The sequence below is a fragment of the Hippocampus zosterae genome, chromosome 7 (assembly GCF_025434085.1).
Source record: "Hippocampus zosterae strain Florida chromosome 7, ASM2543408v3, whole genome shotgun sequence".
NCBI lineage: Eukaryota > Metazoa > Chordata > Actinopteri > Syngnathiformes > Syngnathidae > Hippocampus > Hippocampus zosterae.
In genome coordinates this window covers 22,513,416-22,535,928 of record NC_067457.1, presented here as the reverse complement: position 1 = coordinate 22,535,928, position 22,513 = coordinate 22,513,416, and the positions used below count along the sequence as shown (strand labels likewise).

The window sequence follows — 22,513 nt, the reverse complement described above, 5'->3', positions numbered from 1 at the left end:
CTCCCCCGCAAAAAAACTTGCATAATTGTTTTTGGTGTTCAAGCGGATTGAACAATCGCTGCTCACACCCAGCAGACATTTTTAAAGATGACTTACTTTTTTCTAATGCCTTGTTGCATCAGGCATTTCAAATACTAATTTAGTAAGTCAAAAAGACCTGATATATAATATATATATATATATATATATATATATATATATATTTTTTTTTTGGGTCATGTATAAGACTTTATAAATGTTATGTAAAACATAAGCAGATATACCGGTAGTAAAGCACTCAAATTTACATGTACTGAAAAGATGACAATTTTAATGACAACAGTAAGACATTTATAAAATAACATTAAAAATCACATGATACTGAAAAAAAAAACGTGATGTGACATTTAAAATGTCGGCATCACAATGCAGAGGTGCTGGGTTCGATTTCAGCTCCGGCCTTCCTCCCGGTGAGGACAAGCGGATTAGAAAATACGGTTGAGGATGGTAAAACTATCCAAGTTTGCAGAGCCGAGTTTTGGCTGTATTTGGAGCGGAGAGAAAAGGAAAAAAATGAAAGCGAATCACATGCCATGAAATTCGGTAACCTGGTTGCAATTACGCAACACTACTGTACATCGTCTTCAGGCGTCACACTGTCGCCGTTTCCTGGTCAGTATGTGAAATGTCAATTTTGGAGTTCCCAATTAAAGACGAAAATGAAATAACGAGTTGTTTTTTTAAATACAGTAACTACATGTAAACGTAACATTCAATGAACAAATGAGACTGTGATCCGGATAACCAGAGAAATAATTCAGTCCCCTTTCAATTGAGAGAGGCTTTGTTGCGAAGGAGTTCATTCAACAATTCATAAGTAAATGTGAATATTTACAAATGCCAAATCTTGATAAATGCTTGCACAAAATAATGAACATATTTGTGTGAATCATTTGCGAAGCCTTCCGAGGTGACCTTTTCAACAATGACGTACTTCCGGTGACGGCAAAACACGAGAACGACAAAAGAGCTAACGAGAGTGGTAAACCTCCAAGGTAAACACGCTTTCAAATTATTACGCTGCCCCGCAGTTAAGTGTTTAAAACTATCTTATGTTTTATTTGCGTGTTTAATTTTGGAAAGGGCCGAAATGAAACAATTTAATGTCGGCTTTATCGGTAATGTCTTGGCGTCTTTAGCTATCGAAGCGAGGTAATTCTGTTAGCAAGTTGGCTGCCGAAGATTATTAAAGGCTTTCGGTTCGCAATATCTTCATGTAAATATATTCTATCTCGCCCAAGTTGAACATAACATTTCTTCCTCGTCTAACGTTTGACGCGACACTTTACAAAGTACATTTGTGAACTCAATGCGAAAAGCCGGCGCTTTTGCAGCCGTACACCACAAAGCCACTTTATAAATGTTACACACAAATATGTTTTCTTAACAATTTTCCTCGCGAGATTATTAATTTTAATTTAGGTATCCATAACAACAGAATACTGTTAAAGTGCTCCATGCTCATTTGTGTTTGTGGTTTAATGTGATGCTTCATAATTCAGAACAGTGCCCTGAATTTGAAGGCCGTTTTGTAATTTAGCACAGCTGTGGATAAAATATATAACCTGGCATAAGATGTGAGTTGACTGAAGGTGTGACGTGTTGTGTTTTCAGGTTGCATGTGAGGGCCATGGCTCGTGGGCAGCAAAAGATTCAGTCCCAGCAGAAGAACGCCAAGAAGGCCGCCGAGAAGAAGAAGGGGCAGGCGGCCGACCAGAAAACTGCTGCCAAGGTGGCGCTGGTCCACACATGCCCAGTCTGCAGGGTACAGCCACAAACACTTTGTGAAAACGCCTGACTATACATGGTTGTTTTTTTGGGCTCAAAACACCTTCGTATAATGTACATGGTCGTTTTTTTGAGTTGAAAACGCCTTACTATACATGGTCGTTTATTTTAGGCTAAAAATGCCTTGCTATATATGGTTGTTTTTTTCCCGGCTAAAAACGCCTTACTATACATGGTTGTTTTTTACGGCTAAAAACGCCTTATTAAACATGGTCATTTTTGGGGGGAAAAAATGCCCTACTATACATGGTCGTTTTTTTCGGCTAAAAACGCCTTACTTTACAGTCTGGTTTTTTTCGGCTAAAAACGCCTTACTCTATACATGGTCGTTTTTTTCCGGCTAAAAACGCCTTACTATACATGGTCGTTTTTATTCGACAAAAAGCGCCTTACTAAACATGGTCTTTTTTTTGGCTAAAAACGCCTTACTATACATGGTTGTTTTTTACGGCTAAAAACGCCTTACTATACATGGTCTTTTTTTTAGGCTCAAAATGCCTTACTATACATGGTTGTTTTTTTCCCGGCTAAAAACGCCTTACTATACATGGTTGTTTTTTACGGCTAAAAACACCTTACTATACGTGGTCGTTTTTTTCCGGCTAAAAACGCCTTACTATACATGGTCTTTTTTTTTAGGCTCAAAATGCCTTGTTATACATGGTCGTTTTTTTTCGGCTAAAAACGACTTACTATACATGGTCTTTTTTTTAGGCTAAAAATGCCTTGCTATACATGGTTGTTTTTTTCGGCTAAAAACGACTTACTATACATGGTCTTTTTTTTAGGCTAAAAATGCCTTGCTATACATGGTTGTTTTTTTCCCGGCTAAAAACGCCTTACTATACATGGTTGTTTTTTACGGCCAAAAACGCCTTATTATACATGGTCATTTTTTGGGGGCAAAAAAATGCCCTACTATACATGGTTGTTTTTTTCCCGGCTAAAAACGCCTTACTATACATGGTTGTTTTTTTCGGCTAAAAACGCCTTACTATATATGTCGGGTTTTTTTTTCAGCTAAAAACGCCTTACTATACATGGTCTTTTTTTTTAGGCTAAAAATGCCTTGCTATACATGGTTGTTTTTTTCCCGGCTAAAAACGCCTTATTATACATGGTTGTTTTTTACGGCCAAAAACGCCTTATTATACATGGTCATTTTTTGGGGGCAAAAAAATGCCCTACTATACATGGTCGTTTTTTTCGGCTAAAAACGCCTTACTATATATGTCGGGTTTTTTTCAGCTAAAAACGCCTTACTATACATGGTCGTTTTTTTCAGCTACAAACACCTTACTATACGTGGTCGTTTTTTTCCGGCTAAAAACGCCTTACTATACATGGTCTTTTTTTTAGGCTAAAAATGCCTTGCTATACATGGTTGTTTTTTTCGGCCAAAAACGCCTTATTATACATGGTCATTTTTTGGGGGCAAAAAAATGCCCTACTATACATGGTCGTTTTTTTCGGCTAAAAACGCCTTACTATATATGTCGGGTTTTTTTCAGCTAAAAACGCCTTACTATACATGGTCGTTTTTTTCAGCTACAAACACCTTACTATACGTGGTCGTTTTTTTCCGGCTAAAAACGCCTTACTATACATGGTCTTTTTTTTAGGCTAAAAATGCCTTGCTATACATGGTTGTTTTTTTCGGCCAAAAACGCCTTATTATACATGGTCATTTTTTGGGGGCAAAAAAATGCCCTACTATACATGGTCGTTTTTTTCGGCTAAAAACGCCTTACTATATATGTCGGGTTTTTTTCAGCTAAAAACGCCTTACTATACATGGTCTTTTTTTTTAGGCTAAAAATGCCTTGCTATACATGGTTGTTTTTTTCCCGGCTAAAAACGCCTTACTATACATGGTTGTTTTTTACGGCCAAAAACGCCTTATTATACATGGTCATTTTTTGGGGGCAAAAAATGCCCTACTATACATGGTCGTTTTTTTCGGCTAAAAACGCCTTACTTTACAGTCTGGTTTTTTTCGGCTAAAAACGCCTTACTCTATACATGGTCGTTTTTTTCCGGCTAAAAACGCCTTACTATACATGGTCGTTTTTATTCGACAAAAAGCGCCTTACTAAACATGGTCTTTTTTTTGGCTAAAAACGCCTTACTATACATGGTTGTTTTTTACGGCTAAAAACGCCTTACTATACATGGTCTTTTTTTTAGGCTCAAAATGCCTTACTATACATGGTTGTTTTTTTCCCGGCTAAAAACGCCTTACTATACATGGTTGTTTTTTACGGCTAAAAACACCTTACTATACGTGGTCGTTTTTTTCCAGCTAAAAACGCCTTACTATACATGGTCTTTTTTTTTAGGCTCAAAATGCCTTGTTATACATGGTCGTTTTTTTTCGGCTAAAAACGACTTACTATACATGGTCTTTTTTTTAGGCTAAAAATGCCTTGCTATACATGGTTGTTTTTTTCGGCTAAAAACGACTTACTATACATGGTCTTTTTTTTAGGCTAAAAATGCCTTGCTATACATGGTTGTTTTTTTCCCGGCTAAAAACGCCTTACTATACATGGTTGTTTTTTACGGCCAAAAACGCCTTATTATACATGGTCATTTTTTGGGGGCAAAAAAATGCCCTACTATACATGGTTGTTTTTTTCCCGGCTAAAAACGCCTTACTATACATGGTTGTTTTTTTCGGCTAAAAACGCCTTACTATATATGTCGGGTTTTTTTTTCAGCTAAAAACGCCTTACTATACATGGTCTTTTTTTTTAGGCTAAAAATGCCTTGCTATACATGGTTGTTTTTTTCCCGGCTAAAAACGCCTTATTATACATGGTTGTTTTTTACGGCCAAAAACGCCTTATTATACATGGTCATTTTTTGGGGGCAAAAAAATGCCCTACTATACATGGTCGTTTTTTTCGGCTAAAAACGCCTTACTATATATGTCGGTTTTTTTTCAGCTAAAAACGCCTTACTATACATGGTCGTTTTTTTCAGCTACAAACACCTTACTATACGTGGTCGTTTTTTTCCGGCTAAAAACGCCTTACTATACATGGTCTTTTTTTTAGGCTAAAAATGCCTTGCTATACATGGTTGTTTTTTTCGGCCAAAAACGCCTTATTATACATGGTCATTTTTTGGGGGCAAAAAAATGCCCTACTATACATGGTCGTTTTTTTCGGCTAAAAACGCCTTACTATATATGTCGGGTTTTTTTCAGCTAAAAACGCCTTACTATACATGGTCTTTTTTTTTAGGCTAAAAATGCCTTGCTATACATGGTTGTTTTTTTCCCGGCTAAAAACGCCTTACTATACATGGTTGTTTTTTACGGCCAAAAACGCCTTATTATACATGGTCATTTTTTGGGGGCAAAAAAATGCCCTACTATACATGGTCGTTTTTTTCGGCTAAAAACGCCTTACTTTACAGTCTGGTTTTTTTCGGCTAAAAACGCCTTACTCTATACATGGTCGTTTTTTTCCGGCTAAAAACGCCTTACTATACATGGTCGTTTTTATTCGACAAAAAGCGCCTTACTAAACATGGTCTTTTTTTCAGCTAAAAACGCCTTACTATACATGGTCGTTTTTTTCAGCTACAAACACCTTACTATACGTGGTCGTTTTTTTCCGGCTAAAAACGCCTTACTATACATGGTCTTTTTTTTAGGCTAAAAATGCCTTGCTATACATGGTTGTTTTTTTCGGCCAAAAACGCCTTATTATACATGGTCATTTTTTGGGGGCAAAAAAATGCCCTACTATACATGGTCGTTTTTTTCGGCTAAAAACGCCTTACTATATATGTCGGGTTTTTTTCAGCTAAAAACGCCTTACTATACATGGTCGTTTTTTTCAGCTACAAACACCTTACTATACGTGGTCGTTTTTTTCCGGCTAAAAACGCCTTACTATACATGGTCTTTTTTTTAGGCTAAAAATGCCTTGCTATACATGGTTGTTTTTTTCGGCCAAAAACGCCTTATTATACATGGTCATTTTTTGGGGGCAAAAAAATGCCCTACTATACATGGTCGTTTTTTTCGGCTAAAAACGCCTTACTATATATGTCGGGTTTTTTTCAGCTAAAAACGCCTTACTATACATGGTCTTTTTTTTTAGGCTAAAAATGCCTTGCTATACATGGTTGTTTTTTTCCCGGCTAAAAACGCCTTACTATACATGGTTGTTTTTTACGGCCAAAAACGCCTTATTATACATGGTCATTTTTTGGGGGCAAAAAATGCCCTACTATACATGGTCGTTTTTTTCGGCTAAAAACGCCTTACTTTACAGTCTGGTTTTTTTCGGCTAAAAACGCCTTACTCTATACATGGTCGTTTTTTTCCGGCTAAAAACGCCTTACTATACATGGTCGTTTTTATTCGACAAAAAGCGCCTTACTAAACATGGTCTTTTTTTTGGCTAAAAACGCCTTACTATACATGGTTGTTTTTTACGGCTAAAAACGCCTTACTATACATGGTCTTTTTTTTAGGCTCAAAATGCCTTACTATACATGGTTGTTTTTTTCCCGGCTAAAAACGCCTTACTATACATGGTTGTTTTTTACGGCTAAAAACACCTTACTATACGTGGTCGTTTTTTTCCAGCTAAAAACGCCTTACTATACATGGTCTTTTTTTTTAGGCTCAAAATGCCTTGTTATACATGGTCGTTTTTTTTCGGCTAAAAACGACTTACTATACATGGTCTTTTTTTTAGGCTAAAAATGCCTTGCTATACATGGTTGTTTTTTTCGGCTAAAAACGACTTACTATACATGGTCTTTTTTTTAGGCTAAAAATGCCTTGCTATACATGGTTGTTTTTTTCCCGGCTAAAAACGCCTTACTATACATGGTTGTTTTTTACGGCCAAAAACGCCTTATTATACATGGTCATTTTTTGGGGGCAAAAAAATGCCCTACTATACATGGTTGTTTTTTTCCCGGCTAAAAACGCCTTACTATACATGGTTGTTTTTTTCGGCTAAAAACGCCTTACTATATATGTCGGGTTTTTTTTTCAGCTAAAAACGCCTTACTATACATGGTCTTTTTTTTTAGGCTAAAAATGCCTTGCTATACATGGTTGTTTTTTTCCCGGCTAAAAACGCCTTATTATACATGGTTGTTTTTTACGGCCAAAAACGCCTTATTATACATGGTCATTTTTTGGGGGCAAAAAAATGCCCTACTATACATGGTCGTTTTTTTCGGCTAAAAACGCCTTACTATATATGTCGGTTTTTTTTCAGCTAAAAACGCCTTACTATACATGGTCGTTTTTTTCAGCTACAAACACCTTACTATACGTGGTCGTTTTTTTCCGGCTAAAAACGCCTTACTATACATGGTCTTTTTTTTAGGCTAAAAATGCCTTGCTATACATGGTTGTTTTTTTCGGCCAAAAACGCCTTATTATACATGGTCATTTTTTGGGGGCAAAAAAATGCCCTACTATACATGGTCGTTTTTTTCGGCTAAAAACGCCTTACTATATATGTCGGGTTTTTTTCAGCTAAAAACGCCTTACTATACATGGTCTTTTTTTTTAGGCTAAAAATGCCTTGCTATACATGGTTGTTTTTTTCCCGGCTAAAAACGCCTTACTATACATGGTTGTTTTTTACGGCCAAAAACGCCTTATTATACATGGTCATTTTTTGGGGGCAAAAAAATGCCCTACTATACATGGTCGTTTTTTTCGGCTAAAAACGCCTTACTTTACAGTCTGGTTTTTTTCGGCTAAAAACGCCTTACTCTATACATGGTCGTTTTTTTCCGGCTAAAAACGCCTTACTATACATGGTCGTTTTTATTCGACAAAAAGCGCCTTACTAAACATGGTCTTTTTTTTGGCTAAAAACGCCTTACTATACATGGTTGTTTTTTACGGCTAAAAACGCCTTACTATACATGGTCTTTTTTTTAGGCTCAAAATGCCTTACTATACATGGTTGTTTTTTTCCCGGCTAAAAACGCCTTACTATACATGGTTGTTTTTTACGGCTAAAAACACCTTACTATACGTGGTCGTTTTTTTCCAGCTAAAAACGCCTTACTATACATGGTCTTTTTTTTTAGGCTCAAAATGCCTTGTTATACATGGTCGTTTTTTTTCGGCTAAAAACGACTTACTATACATGGTCTTTTTTTTAGGCTAAAAATGCCTTGCTATACATGGTTGTTTTTTTCGGCTAAAAACGACTTACTATACATGGTCTTTTTTTTAGGCTAAAAATGCCTTGCTATACATGGTTGTTTTTTTCGGCTAAAAACGACTTACTATACATGGTCTTTTTTTTAGGCTAAAAATGCCTTGCTATACATGGTTGTTTTTTTCCCGGCTAAAAACGCCTTATTATACATGGTTGTTTTTTACGGCCAAAAACGCCTTATTATACATGGTCATTTTTTGGGGGCAAAAAAATGCCCTACTATACATGGTCGTTTTTTTCGGCTAAAAACGCCTTACTATATATGTCGGTTTTTTTTCAGCTAAAAACGCCTTACTATACATGGTAGTTTTTTTCAGCTACAAACACCTTACTATACGTGGTCGTTTTTTTCCGGCTAAAAACGCCTTACTATACATGGTCTTTTTTTTTAGGCTAAAAATGCCTTGCTATACATGGTTGTTTTTTTCGGCCAAAAACGCCTTATTATACATGGTCATTTTTTGGGGGCAAAAAAATGCCCTACTATACATGGTCGTTTTTTTCGGCTAAAAACGCCTTACTATATATGTCGGGTTTTTTTCCAGCTAAAAACGCCTTACTATACATGGTCTTTTTTTTTAGGCTAAAAATGCCTTGCTATACATGGTTGTTTTTTTCCCGGCTAAAAACGCCTTATTATACATGGTTGTTTTTTACGGCCAAAAACGCCTTATTATACATGGTCATTTTTTGGGGGCAAAAAAATGCCCTACTATACATGGTCGTTTTTTTCGGCTAAAAACGCCTTACTATATATGTCGGGTTTTTTTCAGCTAAAAACGCCTTACTATACATGGTCGTTTTTTTTTCAGCTACAAACACCTTACTATACGTGGTCGTTTTTTTCCGGCTAAAAACGCCTTACTATACATGGTCTTTTTTTTTAGGCTAAAAATGCCTTGCTATACATGGTTGTTTTTTTCGGCTAAAAATGACACTACTATACATGGTCTTTTTTTTTAGGCTAAAAATGCCTTGCTATACATGGTTGTTTTTTTCCCGGCTAAAAACGCCTTACTATACATGGTTGTTTTTTACGGCCAAAAACGCCTTATTATACATGGTCATTTTTTGGGGGCAAAAAAATGCCCTACTATACATGGTTGTTTTTTTCCCGGCTAAAAACGCCTTACTATACATGGTTGTTTTTTACGGCTAAAAACACCTTACTATACGTGGTCGTTTTTTTCCGGCTAAAAACGCCTTACTATACATGGTTGTTTTTTTCGGCTAAAAACGCCTTATTATACATGGTCATTTTTTGGGGGCAAAAAAATGCCCTACTATTACATGGTCGTTTTTTTCGGCTAAAAACGCCTTACTATATATGTCGGGGTTTTTTTCAGCTAAAAACGCCTTACTATACGTGGTCGTTTTTTCCCGGCTAAAAACGCCTTTCTATTCATGGTATTTTTTTCCCGGCTAAAAACGCCTTATTATACATGGTTGTTTTTTACGGCCAAAAACGCCTTATTATACATGGTCATTTTTGGGGGGCAAAAAATGCCCTACTATACATGGACGTTTTTTCGGCTAAATATGCTGTGGTCGTGTTTTTAAAAAAAACAGTTTTTTTAATATGAAAAAAAACCCCCGCCTTAGAGTAGATTCTAAAACTACACGTTAGATGTCAATACCTACATGTGCGTTTGTATTTTTGTAGACCCAAATGCCTGATCCAAAGACCTTCAAGCAACATTTTGAGAGTAAACACCCCAAGTCTCCAATGCCTCCCGAGCTGGCCGACGTTCAGGCTTGAGGGCGCGCCACCGAGCCGGTAGGAACCACTCGCACGCCATCTTCGCCCTTTGTATATACTACGCGTGTCATCTTGCGTCTTCTTACCATAGAAACAACTCAATGTCATGGATCAAGAACACTGGGACCAGTCAACATGGCGGCGATGTGTGGAAGGACCGGAAACAAAAGGGGCACAAGTCCACCAGCAGTGTGTTGTTGGAAAAACATATTTATTGTATACAAGCAACATACTGGCAAACTGTCAGACATAACGGGAATTTGACATTTAAAAGTGCTCAGATGTATCTTCGAACTGTTTGTAGCATTGTGAGTGCTGTTATATGCAGATAGGCAAAGTCGCTTGCACATTCGCCGGACTTCATCCCAGGTTGTTATTGTGGAGCCATTTTATACCCCTGTTCTCTTCTTGGGAGGGGTTAAAGTCAGACCACACAGAGACAGCTACACTTCCGGATAACAGGATGAAATCTGGCGCATGTGCAAGCAACTTTGCCTATCTGCGGATAATATGGTCAGCACTCACAATGATAGGATCCATATAAGTACTGTTAAAGTTCAAATTCCGATTACACAAAGGATGAATGACAAGTTCATATATTTCACTTTTTCTTCTGTCATCTTTCCTGAGTGATGCAAGCTACGCAGAGAAGTAAAAAAAAAAGAACAACCCACTAAATATCAGGCGCTTACCCACCGTACCTCTGGCCTTTTTTTTTTTAAACAAATATACATGTGACAATAACTTACAGAATATATTGTTCATTAATTTGGACCGCTAACTTTTAGTGACAAGCACAAAACATGTACAACATTGTTTTATTTCATTTTTTGGAAGGACTATTTACTATAGAAAAGATGTGTGACCAAAAAAAGTAATAGTTTTGTGTGTGTATCTTGTAATAAAAGTCAAAGTCAACTCTCCTCTGGTTTTGGTTGCCGCTGATGACATCTTGGCGGCATTTCATAGGCAGCCGCAGTTCTTAACCACCATGTTCCGATGCTTCTTGAGTATGACGTTGTTGTTGTCGTCGTAGAAGAGCACGGAGATGGGGCTCAGCTTGGTGGGCGCGCAACACGCCTTTGGCACCTCGTCGGGCTTCAGCAGATGCACCTGGCAAACAAAATAAAATGCCTGAGAAACTTCCTCAAGTCGAGTACTAGTTATGTTGCATTTTAGATTCAGTCCGGAATTGCAGAGAGTAGAATATGTCAAACGTGTGCGTAAAAGCTCACGAATGAATGACAAAGACAGTGGTACTGACCACTTGCTGGATGAGGGCGTGGTTGGTGGCATTCATGCAGGCACCAAGGGGGTAAAAACACTCGCCATCGCAGTAGTACGCCGAGTAGCCTGTGGGTGCCAGAACCCAGTCCTGAACAAGAAGAGAATAAATCAACTTTGGATATATTAAGTATACCACCATTTTAAAAAAAAAAAGCTCACCTTCCATCCGAGGTCGCTGAAGCTAACATAGAGTTCGTGTTTTTTACATGGCTGACCGCCACTGTTGACCGGACTTCGATCTGAGTGGAACAAAACCAAATTGAAATCACCTCTGTTGACAAAAGATTCGTGCAAAAGTCCAGCGAAACCAAACTCAACTATGGATGCTGGGTACGGGGAGGTCATATTTGGGCTTCTTCCTGCGGGGGTGCGTCTTGACCGCGCGGGGGGGCCGGCAGGGGATCTGGCTCTCCCGGAAGAAGGTCACCATGAAGGGCTGCTTGGAGCGAGGACCCCTCCGGCCCACCAGCCCGATCCAGGCGGCAGACAGCGAGCGATCTAGAAGGGCAGCGTGAGTCAAGTTGGGCGTCAGATATTAAAAGAGTAGCGGCAAGAGTGTGAGCGGTCGGACCCTCCTCGGTCTCCACGTAGAGGCGGATTCCCAGGTTGCTGCGGGGGTGCAGAAGCCAGTGGTTGGACGCCGAGGTGACGTCGAAGGCCAACCAGCCTTCTTGGCCTGCCGGCACGGACTGCATATCCAGCAGCACCAGCTCGGGGTCCCTGAAAACAACATCGTCAAATTTTAAATCATTTATAGAACCCTTAATCAGAAGAAAGTCTCAAATGACCATAAATGACAAATATTATGAAATAGGATTTTTTTTTCCTGAGAGGATTTTCGACAAAAACTTTTCCCAAAAGGAAAAAATCCCTGAAAGGGTAATAGCATTGAAAATATACTTTTTGTTGACAAAAAGTTACGTGTTCTGCAAAGTTTTTGCTATTTAAAAAAAAAACACACTCCAAAACGTTACTTTTTCTGAAAAAGTACATTTCTTGAAGACATACTTTTTCTTTGAACAATAAAACTTGACTTGCCAAAAATGAATTTAATATTTAATGATTAACTATTTTCTGCAAAAATCGCACTTTAGTCACAATAATAACAATGAAAACGTATGACTTTTGCCTCTGAAATAAATCAGAGGAATACAGTGTGTGTACCTGTGTCTGTTGTCCTTCTGAATCTCGTATACGGAGATGTGCAGGGTTCTGTTGGCCCGCTGGCCCAGCGTCAGCGCCTTGTAGATGCGAAACTCTGCTGCCGTCACGGTCTCACCCTGGGGCAAGGGGGTCAGGTCGAAGCGAAACTCCTTCCAGTAGGGACGTGGCTGCAGCAGGTCCCGCTCCTGCTCCACTACGATGTGACCAACGCACACAAAAGACAGCGTCCATGTGTTGTAAGGCGTTTTTTTTTTACAGCAAAAAAAAAAAAAAAGCCTACCATGTATAGGAAGCCTTTTTTACATTTAAAAAAACGACCATGTGTAATAAGCCGTTTTTTTACAGGGAAAAAAAAATATATATATATATGGCCATTAGGCAGGAGTAACAAACTTATTTTTGTGATGGGCCACATTTTTAGTTCCCGTTTTGTCCTTGGAGGGCCGTTATGACTGAAACCAAGTGATAAAAAAAGACACCAGTTCATTCAACGATTGTTGAAGTTACCATAACCAGGGGTTTGGTTACAAGAAAAATGCTTTCAATACGTCCCTTTTTTAAATTTTACATTTTGGTAGAGATTTTAGCAAGCATTATGGAAGTTTACATTTGATTTGATTTCACGGGCCAATTAAAATGATGTGGCGGGCGAGATCTGGCCCCCGGGCCTGTTGTTTTACAAAGATCTATTATGGGTATGTATACGGAAGTTCTTTTCCTACCAACCCATCGAAGGAGATACACTTCCGGGAAGGGTGAAGCTTAAAAGATGCGATAAAATCTTGCGACATAAAACGAGACATAAAAATCAAGTTAACACGTTCCAGCGTGTGTAAATTGATCACAAATTATGGTAAATTAATACATTTCTCATCACATGTATTGTTTGTCCATGAGTTAATTAGCGCGACGGCCCAAAATAAAGCACCTTGCTCAGGGTAACCTAAGAGACGGCAACTTCCGGGAATGGCGTCTCTTAAAGAGGCAGGCATTTAAAACGTCACTTCGAAAATCAGAAACAGAATGGGTGCGAGATCCTCGTAATATTTGTGACTGTATACACTAAATTAATTGGTAACAAGCGTTATGAGCAATTGTTGCATTGAAAATCTGTAGACGGTAACGTTGCACGAATGGAGATAAAAACCTCAACAGGTGACGTTTACGCGGCGGAGGAGCAACTTTTCGTTGCTTTACGTATACACACACACAAACTTTGAGCTGCACGAGACCCTGGACGCAGCGCGTTTATATCGACGTGCAAATAAAGATGCAACACACATTGCATGCGGATCGACAGAAAGAGAGCCCTAGAGACTCATAGTCACAAACACTGTGTGTTGACGTTAAATAGCGATACGAAGTCCTCCGATCGGTTGAGCATCTCGCGCGCGCGCACGCACGCACACTAGAGCGGTAATTAGAGACACTGTGCTCCGCACCACAGCAGCTGCAGTGCGCACACACACCACTAATTGCAGGCCTGCCTTGTATTTTGTCGTATTTTTAGCGCTTGCCGCCGCAGCCGCATTTTCATCTCGCTCGGCCCGGCCGGCTGGCTTACCGGTGCGTGTCATTCGGGCCCTTTAATCGACTGCAGCTGTGTGTTCCCTGGCGCGCGCACGGGGTCATGCTCGGATGAGGTCACGATGTGCGCAAATTGAAAGAAAGTCCGTGTCCGTGCCACCGGGCGGCGGCAGGTGAGAAGCTTTTGCAACGGTCAATGAATGGAGGGCGGCCTGTCAGCTCGCCCGGCCGGTGTTTGCACAACGCGGCCGCGCTGGGCCATCAAACGATGTTTGTGTGCAGCGTTGACTGATAAATTCCAGGGTGTAAGAGCAAAACACACATGGGGCGGGGGCGCGGGGGGTTGGGCGGTGGTTTATACAACACTTGAAGCTTAAAGAGCATTCCCGCCGAGCTGTCCTGTTGCAGGAAGGAGGCGATCCGAAGAGGCAGGCTAATATTTATGCTGGGACAGATAGGCATCAGCACGACTCTGCAATTGCAAACACACCCACACACCACTTCACTCCACTCCAAATTCAGTTTAGTTTACTTTAGGTTGAAAATCCAAGCGTAAATTTAAACCTTACATTGTCGCCCTAACCTTAATATAAAACCAGACTATCAAATGTTAACCCTAGTTTAAATCAGAAATACAAACCCCAGTTTAAAATCCTACTTTGAAACCCCAACCGTAGCATACGGCCCTTACTTCCAAGCGCTAACCCTAGTTTTAAACCCTACCTCTAAGCACTTAGCCTAGTTGAAAACCCTGATCAAAAACCCTAACCTTGTGATGTAGTAAAGTTTATGAGTAGTAGAGGTCAGTAAAAAAATGCATACGAGAACGATAGTTCTGTACATTTATATGCATTTTTTACTGAGCGACTATTTTTATATTTTGATATGCCATGGGTGTTTTTCCTCTTGACAATTATATCATTGGTAAAATGCGTTTGTACAGGCTGACTGTTTTACACCGATAACTTGAGGGAATCGCTGATATCAAGTATCGCCTGTATCGTGGCATTGGTATCGTTCACAAAATATTGAGCTTAGAGTACATAGTCAATTTTGTAACGCCACGGAGATGCATCTCTCATGACATCTTTGGGGGAAATTGACGCGGTCGCAGCATCTCTGTATAAAAACAAAGTTACTTTGTCATGATGCTTCCCGCAACACGTTTGCACTCACCCAAGTTGACGAAGCTCATGACAGTGTCGGCCTCGCTGACGACGGTGCCGAGCGGTGGCGTGTGCGTGCTGAGGGTAGGCAGCGCCGGGTGGTGGACGGCCGCCCTCCTCCGATGCACGCCGGGCCTGATGACCTCGTTGGCGGAGGCCGGGTTGTCCTCGCCGTCCACCGCCATGGCGTGGTAGAGGTCCAGCATGAAAAGCGGCGCCGACGAAGGCGGCCTAAGCGGCGGGTGAGGCCTGGGTCGGCCCGGCAGGCCCAGGATGGACAAGATCTCCTTTTGCATCTCTTTCTTCTCGCGGCCGCTCAGACGCCGGAAGCTGGAGTGCACTGCCGTCTGGGCCTGCTGGGCTAGCGGCAGGAGCAGGACCAGAAACAGGAGCATGTTCCTGGGCGGGAGCTGGCGGACGCCACGTTGTCGGCTGCCTCTTTGGGTCGGACACGTCACCATCCTGCCTTGGCTTCTTTCTGGAGACTTTCACCTCCTATCTGCAGGCTCCCAAAACTCTTCAAATGCTGGAGATGATTTTTCACTCGCTCCTTTTTTCTCTAGTCCTGATCCTCTTGGCAAGTTTCCTCACGAGCTGTGCACTGAAGATGATGTCCTCTTCCACTCCTTGTCTTCCCTCGTCTGGATCCTTCTCGAGTCCCCTAAACTTTGGAAGTGATGGTCACGTTCTTTCTCTCTCTCTCTCTCTCCAAACTTCTCAAGTCCAGATCCTCCTCAGAGTTCTTCTACAAGCTGGACCATGAAGGGAATGTTCAGTTTCTTCCTTTTGGTCTCCACCCCAACTTTCCCCAAATCTGGAGCCCCCTTTCTACTCAAGATAGACCCGAAGGAAATGTTCCCCTCTTGGGAGTCTTCTCTCTTCTTCTTCTTTTAAGTACAGTTCAATGGAAATGCAAATTATTGTTGCTGAACATTGGACAATGAGTAGTCAAAAACCTGAAGCTCTAAAATTGACTGGACTTGAGTTGATCAAGTGTCTTCTCAGTTGTCAGTCTTCAACTTTGGGCAGACTGAGACCAGAAAAAGAACTTGTCGGCTGCACAAGATTGAAGAAGCCATTGACCTCCATTCCAACTTTTTCCTCGTCTGGAGTCTTCTGTGGGTTGGGAGACGGACAGTCACCTCTGGAGTTTCTCTCTTCTGCTCCGAGCCGCTCTGGTTCAGTTCAAGTGCGCCGTGCACCTCCCTGCGTGTACGTCTCCAAACGTCTGGAATTCCCTGGTGCCTCGCAAAAAGCAGCTCGACGTGGGCTAAACGGCGATGGAGCAGATCCTGACGACTTTGAATTTGAGAAGAGAAGCAGGTGCTGATGAGCGGGCGGTGAAACCGGTCGAGAAGTCCGACTCTCCTTGTACGTCCTTCGGACAAAAGCGGGAAACCTCACAGGAATCCACAGAAAACGTCTTTCCGTCAGTATTCCTAAAAAACAAATCATGGAAAAAAAAAAGCTTCTTCACACTTGGCACACACCGCTTGCAGTGCGTGAGTGTCTGAACTGACTTTTCAAGTAACAGGAGGGAGCGCTCTTCACGTTCCACCCACAGCAGCCCCGGGAGTTGATCTCTCCCGCCTCCTCCTTAGGACTGCTTCCTAGTGTCAACCCCTGTCCATCTTTCACACCATTTACTGACAACCCCCCCCCCCCCCCCCAAGTATATTGCAGAAAAGTTTTCCTCAGCGCATTTAACGCAAGCTACTGTATGTTGCCGTTGGTAACGGTGTGGGGACTTTAACTCATTCAGTACCAGCCAATTCTAGACCAAGTCTGAAAAGACGTTTAAAAACGTCTTTGGGAGTGAATCAGTTAAGAGAAGTTTTTCTTCTCTTTTGCTCAGATTTTTTTTTCCTTGGGGTAGGTGGTTTTGAAAGCCCTACTTCAAGGAGGAGGAACCTTTTCCAGCTGCCCCAAAGAAACATTTTGGCCAGGCGTGACAGATTCTGTGGCCAATTTTGGCTGACACTGCGCACACCTAATTCTGACATCGGTCCCTCGTTTGTGTTCATGTGAGCCCCAAGGAAGGAGTGAGTCAAGTTCTGCGGTGCGGTTTTGGTGTGCGCCGGGCTTCAAAGATGGCAACGCGCTTGCGGCTGCAGTGACCACGCGAGGTCTAAACACAGTTGTGATCATCGCGCGTGTGCGTGTGTGTGTGTGTGTGGAAGAGATGGAGCAAATATTCGCAAAAGTTGGAAACTACGCTGGCTTCCTCTCGGCTTACTGCCGCAGAACCAACCGGGCGTGTCCTTATCTCAACGTGAGAATTACTCAGAAATGTCCGGCCTGGGGCAACATGGTGGAAGAGCGGTTAAGCACATCTACCTCACAGTTCGGAAGGGGCACGGTTAGAATCTGGGCTCTTTGCGTAGCTGCTCTCAGAAGATCTGGGGGGTGGGGGGGGGTGGACTGCAGCTTCCTCCTGCGTTACAAAAATGTAAATGTTAGGTGTCAATGTGAATGCTTGTCCACATGACTTGCACTTCCTGTACATGTCTCAATACATTTATCCAACAAATGCAATCACTATAGATTTTTTTTTTACTGCAAGCATCATTTTAATACAAAAAAAAACAACAAGAAAAGATTTATAATTTTAGTTTTTTTTTCTTCATTTTACACAACTTGTCCTTTGCTCCTACTCGCGTTTGCACGGTAATGCAGCATCTTGTCAAGAGGGGGACATTAATAAATAAAATGTCTTTCGTATAAATGTCTGGGCGGGGGTGGAGTTGGGGGGGGGGGGGGGTCTCTCTGCCGCTGCTGCTCTCTTCACATGCAGTCCACATGATTGGTCACGAAACAAACGCACCTGTTTATCACCTCCTGCCAACTTCATCATTAAATATTAGATTTCAAGATCAACACAAAAAAAAGGATTATAAATTAACAGAAAGAAGTAACATGGAAAACCTTCCGTAACAGGCAAGAGAAAGGAGGCGGGGAGATTGGAGTGTCAGGTGTCAAAACTTGACACCCCCGTCCCGATATGTGAGAAGCCTCTTCCACACAGGCGTCGTCCCAACTCCGTTACAGCGGAAAATCGCCACGTTGACTCCGTCCCCCTCGGCCAATTCTGTCTTGTGTGGGACAGAAGCCGGTGGAGAAAGAAAGGCAGGAGAATGCAGCAGTTTCTTTTTTTTTTGTTTGTTACAGGCATGAAACTTTGTCGACAAAGCTCCCCCTTCCGTAATGACTTGCTAGCGCCACCTGAGCGGCAAAGTTGTATTACAAGAGCAGCTTTAAATGGCAGGAGAAGGGTTAGTGTCCCGGAATTGCCCAGCGTCGGTTACGGCAGAAAAATGCTTCGATGACTTCACCCCCCCACCCCCACCCCGCCAAATTTATGTTGTTTCGCAGTCAAAGTGGTGACAAAAGGCCAGAGTGCATTAGAAAAAAAATATGTTTTTTTTTGCATGTCCATCCTGGTGTTGGAATTTTCGGTCGAGAGCCAAGAGCTGACTTTGTTTGTGTCCTTCCTGGTGTTTCAGTCCAACCATTAGGGAGAAATGTCAAATTTCCGACCGACAATTGTGGTAAGGCATACAGCTGTCGTCCAGCCTCGCTTTACGCCGTCAAATTGTCTCCCAGTCAAGTGTTGTAACAAAAGGGAAATGACCCACTAGCGCCATCGCTTGGATGGAAGCCAGGACATGCTCCTTGCGGCACACCGCCACCATTTTGGGGATTTTTTTTTGTGTGTGGGGAGGGGGGGGGGGGGGGCAAGGCCAAAGTCCTGGTTGGTGGTGGTGGTGGTGGTGAGGTTGCCCTCAATCTGGGTGGCGGCCCCTGCATTCCCCTGAGTGTTCCACGTGGTGTCACATGTTGCATATTTGCTAGCCAACAAGCCCAAGTTAGGTTTTTTTTTTGTCCCCCTTTTTAGACCATTTTCCTGTTTGTCTGATTTTTTGCTGCAGTGGCACACACACGTGCCTATAAGCTAGCAAAACGGCCTCTCCCAAATTGTTATGAGACAAAATGGATGCCAGCAACCGATGAGAGAGGGCCGCCACCGTGCGAAAGGAAGACATTCCCCCCTCCCCCACCCTCGTTTTATTTCTTGCTGGACGTGGGTGGTTTGGGACTAGGGGTCTTCTTGCTGATGGTGGGGATCTTGGAGGGTTTGGAGCTACCGCCGGGCCTCCGCGGGGTGTCGGACGCGTCTGAGCAGACGGAGCGAGAGTCCTGCAGCTCCGAGGCATCGGACGCGTCGCTCCCCCGACGACTGCTGGCGCGGCTGCCCGCCCGGCTGGTGGGACCGCTCGCCGAGGACCCGGCTCGCTTCGGATCTGCCGAGGGATATGGGGAAAGCGTTGGGGACAGTATTCCCAATTTGAGAGAGTCGGCAATATGCCACATATGCCAAAGTCCAAAGTCCTCATCTTCACATTTGCAAACAAGTCCCAGTTGACTACGGCAAAAAAATCACGCCGACGCAAGTCATGTGACCTCTGCAATGCGAAGTACGGTGCTGGGGTCTCACCATTTCGTTTGGCGGCGTGCGTCGACCCGCCGTTTTCACCTGTCAGTGAGCCGCGACTGGAATGGAAGGTTGGACGCTTCAGCTTGGAGCCCGACGACGCCCCCTGCGCGAAGAAGAGGCGACGAGTGTCGGCTTACGCTGTGTCTCGTTCACAATTCTCGACTGAATTCAAAAGCAGTGAGTGTGTGTGTGTGTGCTGTCACAATCATCGTAATATTCGACATCATAATGGTAAGAGGAGAAAGCAATAGTAATAATAAATTGTCAAAAATCGTTACAAAACAAAGTATTGCTGTTTTGGCCCGAATATAAGACGGCCCTGATTATAAGACTCTTTTTCAAGACTCAAGTTTGAACAAAACTTTTTGAACACCAAATTCATTTTTATACAGAAAATAATTACAGTACATATGAAACAAATGATTCTAACAATATATTTGAGAGAACTAGCATGTTATTTTGCCTCATTCAAATCTTAATATCTGAACATTTAAATAAGTAAACTAAAGTGCAATCACATTCGTAACTTCTATTATTTGCTTCTCTTTTCCTTCTTACCGCAATTGTTATTTTTCTTCTTCGCGCAAACGCTATTTTTATTTTTATTCTTCGTGACAGGGGTTCACTTTGGCCTGGGGAGTCAAGTTCAGCATTTGCTTCAATGATGTCTGGCGCCATCTAGCGTCGCGAATGGGTATGATGTCTAGACCCCGAATATAAGACGACCCCCACTTTTCAGTCTTATTTCAATGCAAAAAACACCGTCTTATATTCGGGTCAACACGGTATTTAACTATTAGAATAGCAAAGACCAATAATTATTAAACATAACAGTACGAGTGTCTCTCTCATTAGAGATGTAACAAAATAATTGCAATTTAAAAAAAATATATATATTTTTTTATTTTTATGAATAGGCTTGGCGAGTCTGGTCGGCATTTAGCAAGAGGGCTAAGGCGGGAGCAGGTGGATGTTATGTCTGCGTGGGTCTTGTGTCGTTACCTCGTCCCCGCTGACATCCGGGCAGCACTGACACTTGGTCGCTGCCGCACTTTTACTGTGCGTCAACCACGGCTTGGCGTAGTCGCGAGAGTGAGTGTGTGATGACTAAGTGGGGGGAGGGGGAGTGAAGCCAGGAAATAGTGACGCAGGCAACGGGAGGCAGGAAGTAGTGACGAGGGCATCAGGAAAAGACAGACAGGGGGCAATGAAGGAAGCAAGCAGAGAGAAGAAAGACGGGAAGGAGCAAGGTAACGATGGGCAGCAAGAAAGGAAGGAAGACCAGAAGTTGCGAGGGGCGAAAAAGTGATGCGGAGAGAAGCGGATGTGTCGCCAACGGAGAGCAAAGTAGAAGATGCGGAGACCAGCGAGCAAATTTGACAGTTTAATTGTGTGAGAAAAGATTTTGTAAAATTAAGTTTAATTGATCAGAAAATTGAAAGAAAAAAAAAAAAAAGAAAAGCATGAAGGAAGATTTAACGACGACGAGAGAAAAACATGTTAACATCGAACACTACGCTTAGGCTTTAGGAAAAAAGGCGATATCACCTACCCTGGTGGAGGCCGACGCGGTCGGCGTGGCCGGCGTGGAGGGTGCCGAGGCGCCGCTGTGGGAGGCCGAGGACGAGGAGCGGGTGGGCGAGGCATTGCGGGAGCCGGGCTTGGAGCGGCGGCCGCGTGAGCGGAAGGCGCACACGCTTTGCGGCGTCCCTTCGGGAAGGATGAACTTCTCTCGGAGCTCCAGGTTGGTGCGCCCGCGTGCTGCAACGCAAGCACAACAGCGAGGCACAAACGTCAGGCGACCCTCCAGGGGGGGGGGGGGGGGGGCAGAGGATGGGAGAGTGCCGGAAGTAGGCGGTCGGCTAATAATTGTTTTTTAAAAATATAAATAAACATGCAAAAGTAATTAGTTAAAAAAAATCATTTGTAAATAAAAATATGCAAAATGCAGTAAGAAAAAAAATTCCTTTGGCCCCTCCCACAAGCGGCGAGACCACGAGAAGGTAGACTCATGCTGTTACTTTTGGGCTATATTTTGTCATAGTAATATTTTAAATGGGCAATTATAAATAAAAAATATAGTTAACACTGCTATGAATTTTAAAAAATGTGTATGAAGAAATCAAAGGAATTAATTAATAATAAATAATTGCAACAACAATCAAGATAAAAGTTCAAATCGACACGAGCACTTGTTTCAAAGCATTGCACGTGCTTGGGCGGGTGGGCTCATTTTGAACGATTGTTTCCATTTAGTGAGCAGCGCTCTCTGATCCCAAAAAGTGCGGCAGCCCCCCCCCGCCCCCCTCCAATTCAAGCACACAGCAAGCCCGCAGAAGCTACAAAACATCACCATAACCATTCATAATATTCAATGGGAGCGGCGAGAAGAACATTGCATGAAAAGTGCACAGGAATGTCAAGATGCGCATTGCGGGTAAGCAGCAGTGCAGCACTTCGCTTGCGTGTCGCCAGAACCACGAGGAGCACTTTGTACATCGACATTCTGTAATAGGTGCGTGGACTGAATCGAAGTGGCACACGGGCGAGGAGTGTTTTTCACTAAATGACAATTGCAAGACCAAAAATATATCTATCTATGTATATCAAGAGTACAACTTGTAGTTCTTATGAGTAGCTACTTTATGCGAGCGTGCAGTAATTTCTCAGTAATTGTGTCTTATGCGACAACTGTTCGAGGAGAGCGTTATCAGTGCTTTTATCCAATCTAATATCTAAGTGTTTTTTTTTTGGTGGACATAAGCTTATAACGTAGGCAATTTTTTTTTTTTTTCTTAAATCTCCATCGAAAATCTGAGAGGAGTCACGTTGAAAGACAGCCAGGCAGCCTGCCCGGGTCTTAAGCAACTTAAACAACCAACAAGATGTATTTCCAAATTTTTCAAAAACCCGGGCGGGCCTTGGAGCGAGCGGCGGCAACATCCATATGATCGCAACTGCAAAAGACACCACACACACACGCATGCGCACACACTGTCTCGACAGTCAGCTGTGTGGATTAAGAGGGACAGTGAATGAATGGTCAGACAGCCGGATGGAAGGATGGACAGAT

General features: G+C 42.4%; 3 protein-coding genes across 24 annotated transcripts in view; 1 reads left to right on the top strand and 2 right to left on the bottom strand.

The window, feature by feature from the left end:
- The first annotated feature begins 928 nt into the window (after positions 1-928).
- Positions 929-10,719, top strand: zgc:91910 (Zinc finger protein 706-like). The gene is made up of 4 exons (XM_052072646.1): positions 929-1,034; positions 1,654-1,804; positions 9,706-9,819; positions 9,893-10,719. The coding sequence occupies exons 2-3, from the start codon at positions 1,670-1,672 to the stop codon at positions 9,799-9,801; spliced, it is 231 nt and encodes a 76-aa protein (XP_051928606.1). The 5' UTR covers positions 929-1,034; positions 1,654-1,669; the 3' UTR covers positions 9,802-9,819; positions 9,893-10,719.
- Positions 9,996-16,510, bottom strand: bmp8a (bone morphogenetic protein 8a). The gene is made up of 7 exons (XM_052072587.1): positions 14,956-16,510; positions 12,253-12,445; positions 11,660-11,808; positions 11,407-11,586; positions 11,248-11,327; positions 11,066-11,176; positions 9,996-10,914 (listed from the first exon to the last, which is right to left on the bottom strand). The coding sequence occupies exons 1-7, from the start codon at positions 15,404-15,406 to the stop codon at positions 10,765-10,767; spliced, it is 1,314 nt and encodes a 437-aa protein (XP_051928547.1). The 5' UTR covers positions 15,407-16,510; the 3' UTR covers positions 9,996-10,764.
- Positions 16,511-17,679: 1,169 nt separating this feature from the next.
- The window catches only part of macf1a (microtubule actin crosslinking factor 1a), a 114,847-nt gene continuing 110,013 nt past the window's right edge, over positions 17,680-22,513 (bottom strand). For 18 of the 22 annotated variants that reach the window (XM_052072460.1, XM_052072461.1, XM_052072471.1 and 15 more), the window contains 4 exons: positions 20,993-21,201; positions 20,443-20,547; positions 19,441-19,543; positions 17,680-19,246 (listed from right to left, as the gene is read on the bottom strand). In XM_052072460.1, the coding sequence (XP_051928420.1) occupies positions 19,011-19,246; positions 19,441-19,543; positions 20,443-20,547; positions 20,993-21,201 (653 nt within the window). In that variant the 3' untranslated portion in view covers positions 17,680-19,010. The remainder of the gene's footprint in view (positions 19,247-19,440; positions 19,544-20,442; positions 20,548-20,992; positions 21,202-22,513) is intronic. The other 4 variants (XM_052072470.1, XM_052072456.1, XM_052072458.1 and 1 more) reach the window with 1 other exon arrangement.

Coding starts and splice junctions, on each gene's coding strand:
- zgc:91910 (XM_052072646.1), top strand. CDS start 1,670: ATGGCTCGTGGGCAGCAAAAGATTCAGTCCCAGCAGAAGAACGCCAAG. Junction 1,805..9,705: donor ACACATGCCCAGTCTGCAGG/GTACAGCCACAA, acceptor GTATTTTTGTAG/ACCCAAATGCCTGATCCAAA.
- bmp8a (XM_052072587.1), bottom strand. CDS start 15,406: ATGGTGACGTGTCCGACCCAAAGAGGCAGCCGACAACGTGGCGTCCGC. Junction 11,328..11,406: donor CCCCGTACCCAGCATCCATA/GTTGAGTTTGGT, acceptor TGTTCCACTCAG/ATCGAAGTCCGGTCAACAGT. Junction 11,177..11,247: donor TCAGCGACCTCGGATGGAAG/GTGAGCTTTTTT, acceptor CTTCTTGTTCAG/GACTGGGTTCTGGCACCCAC.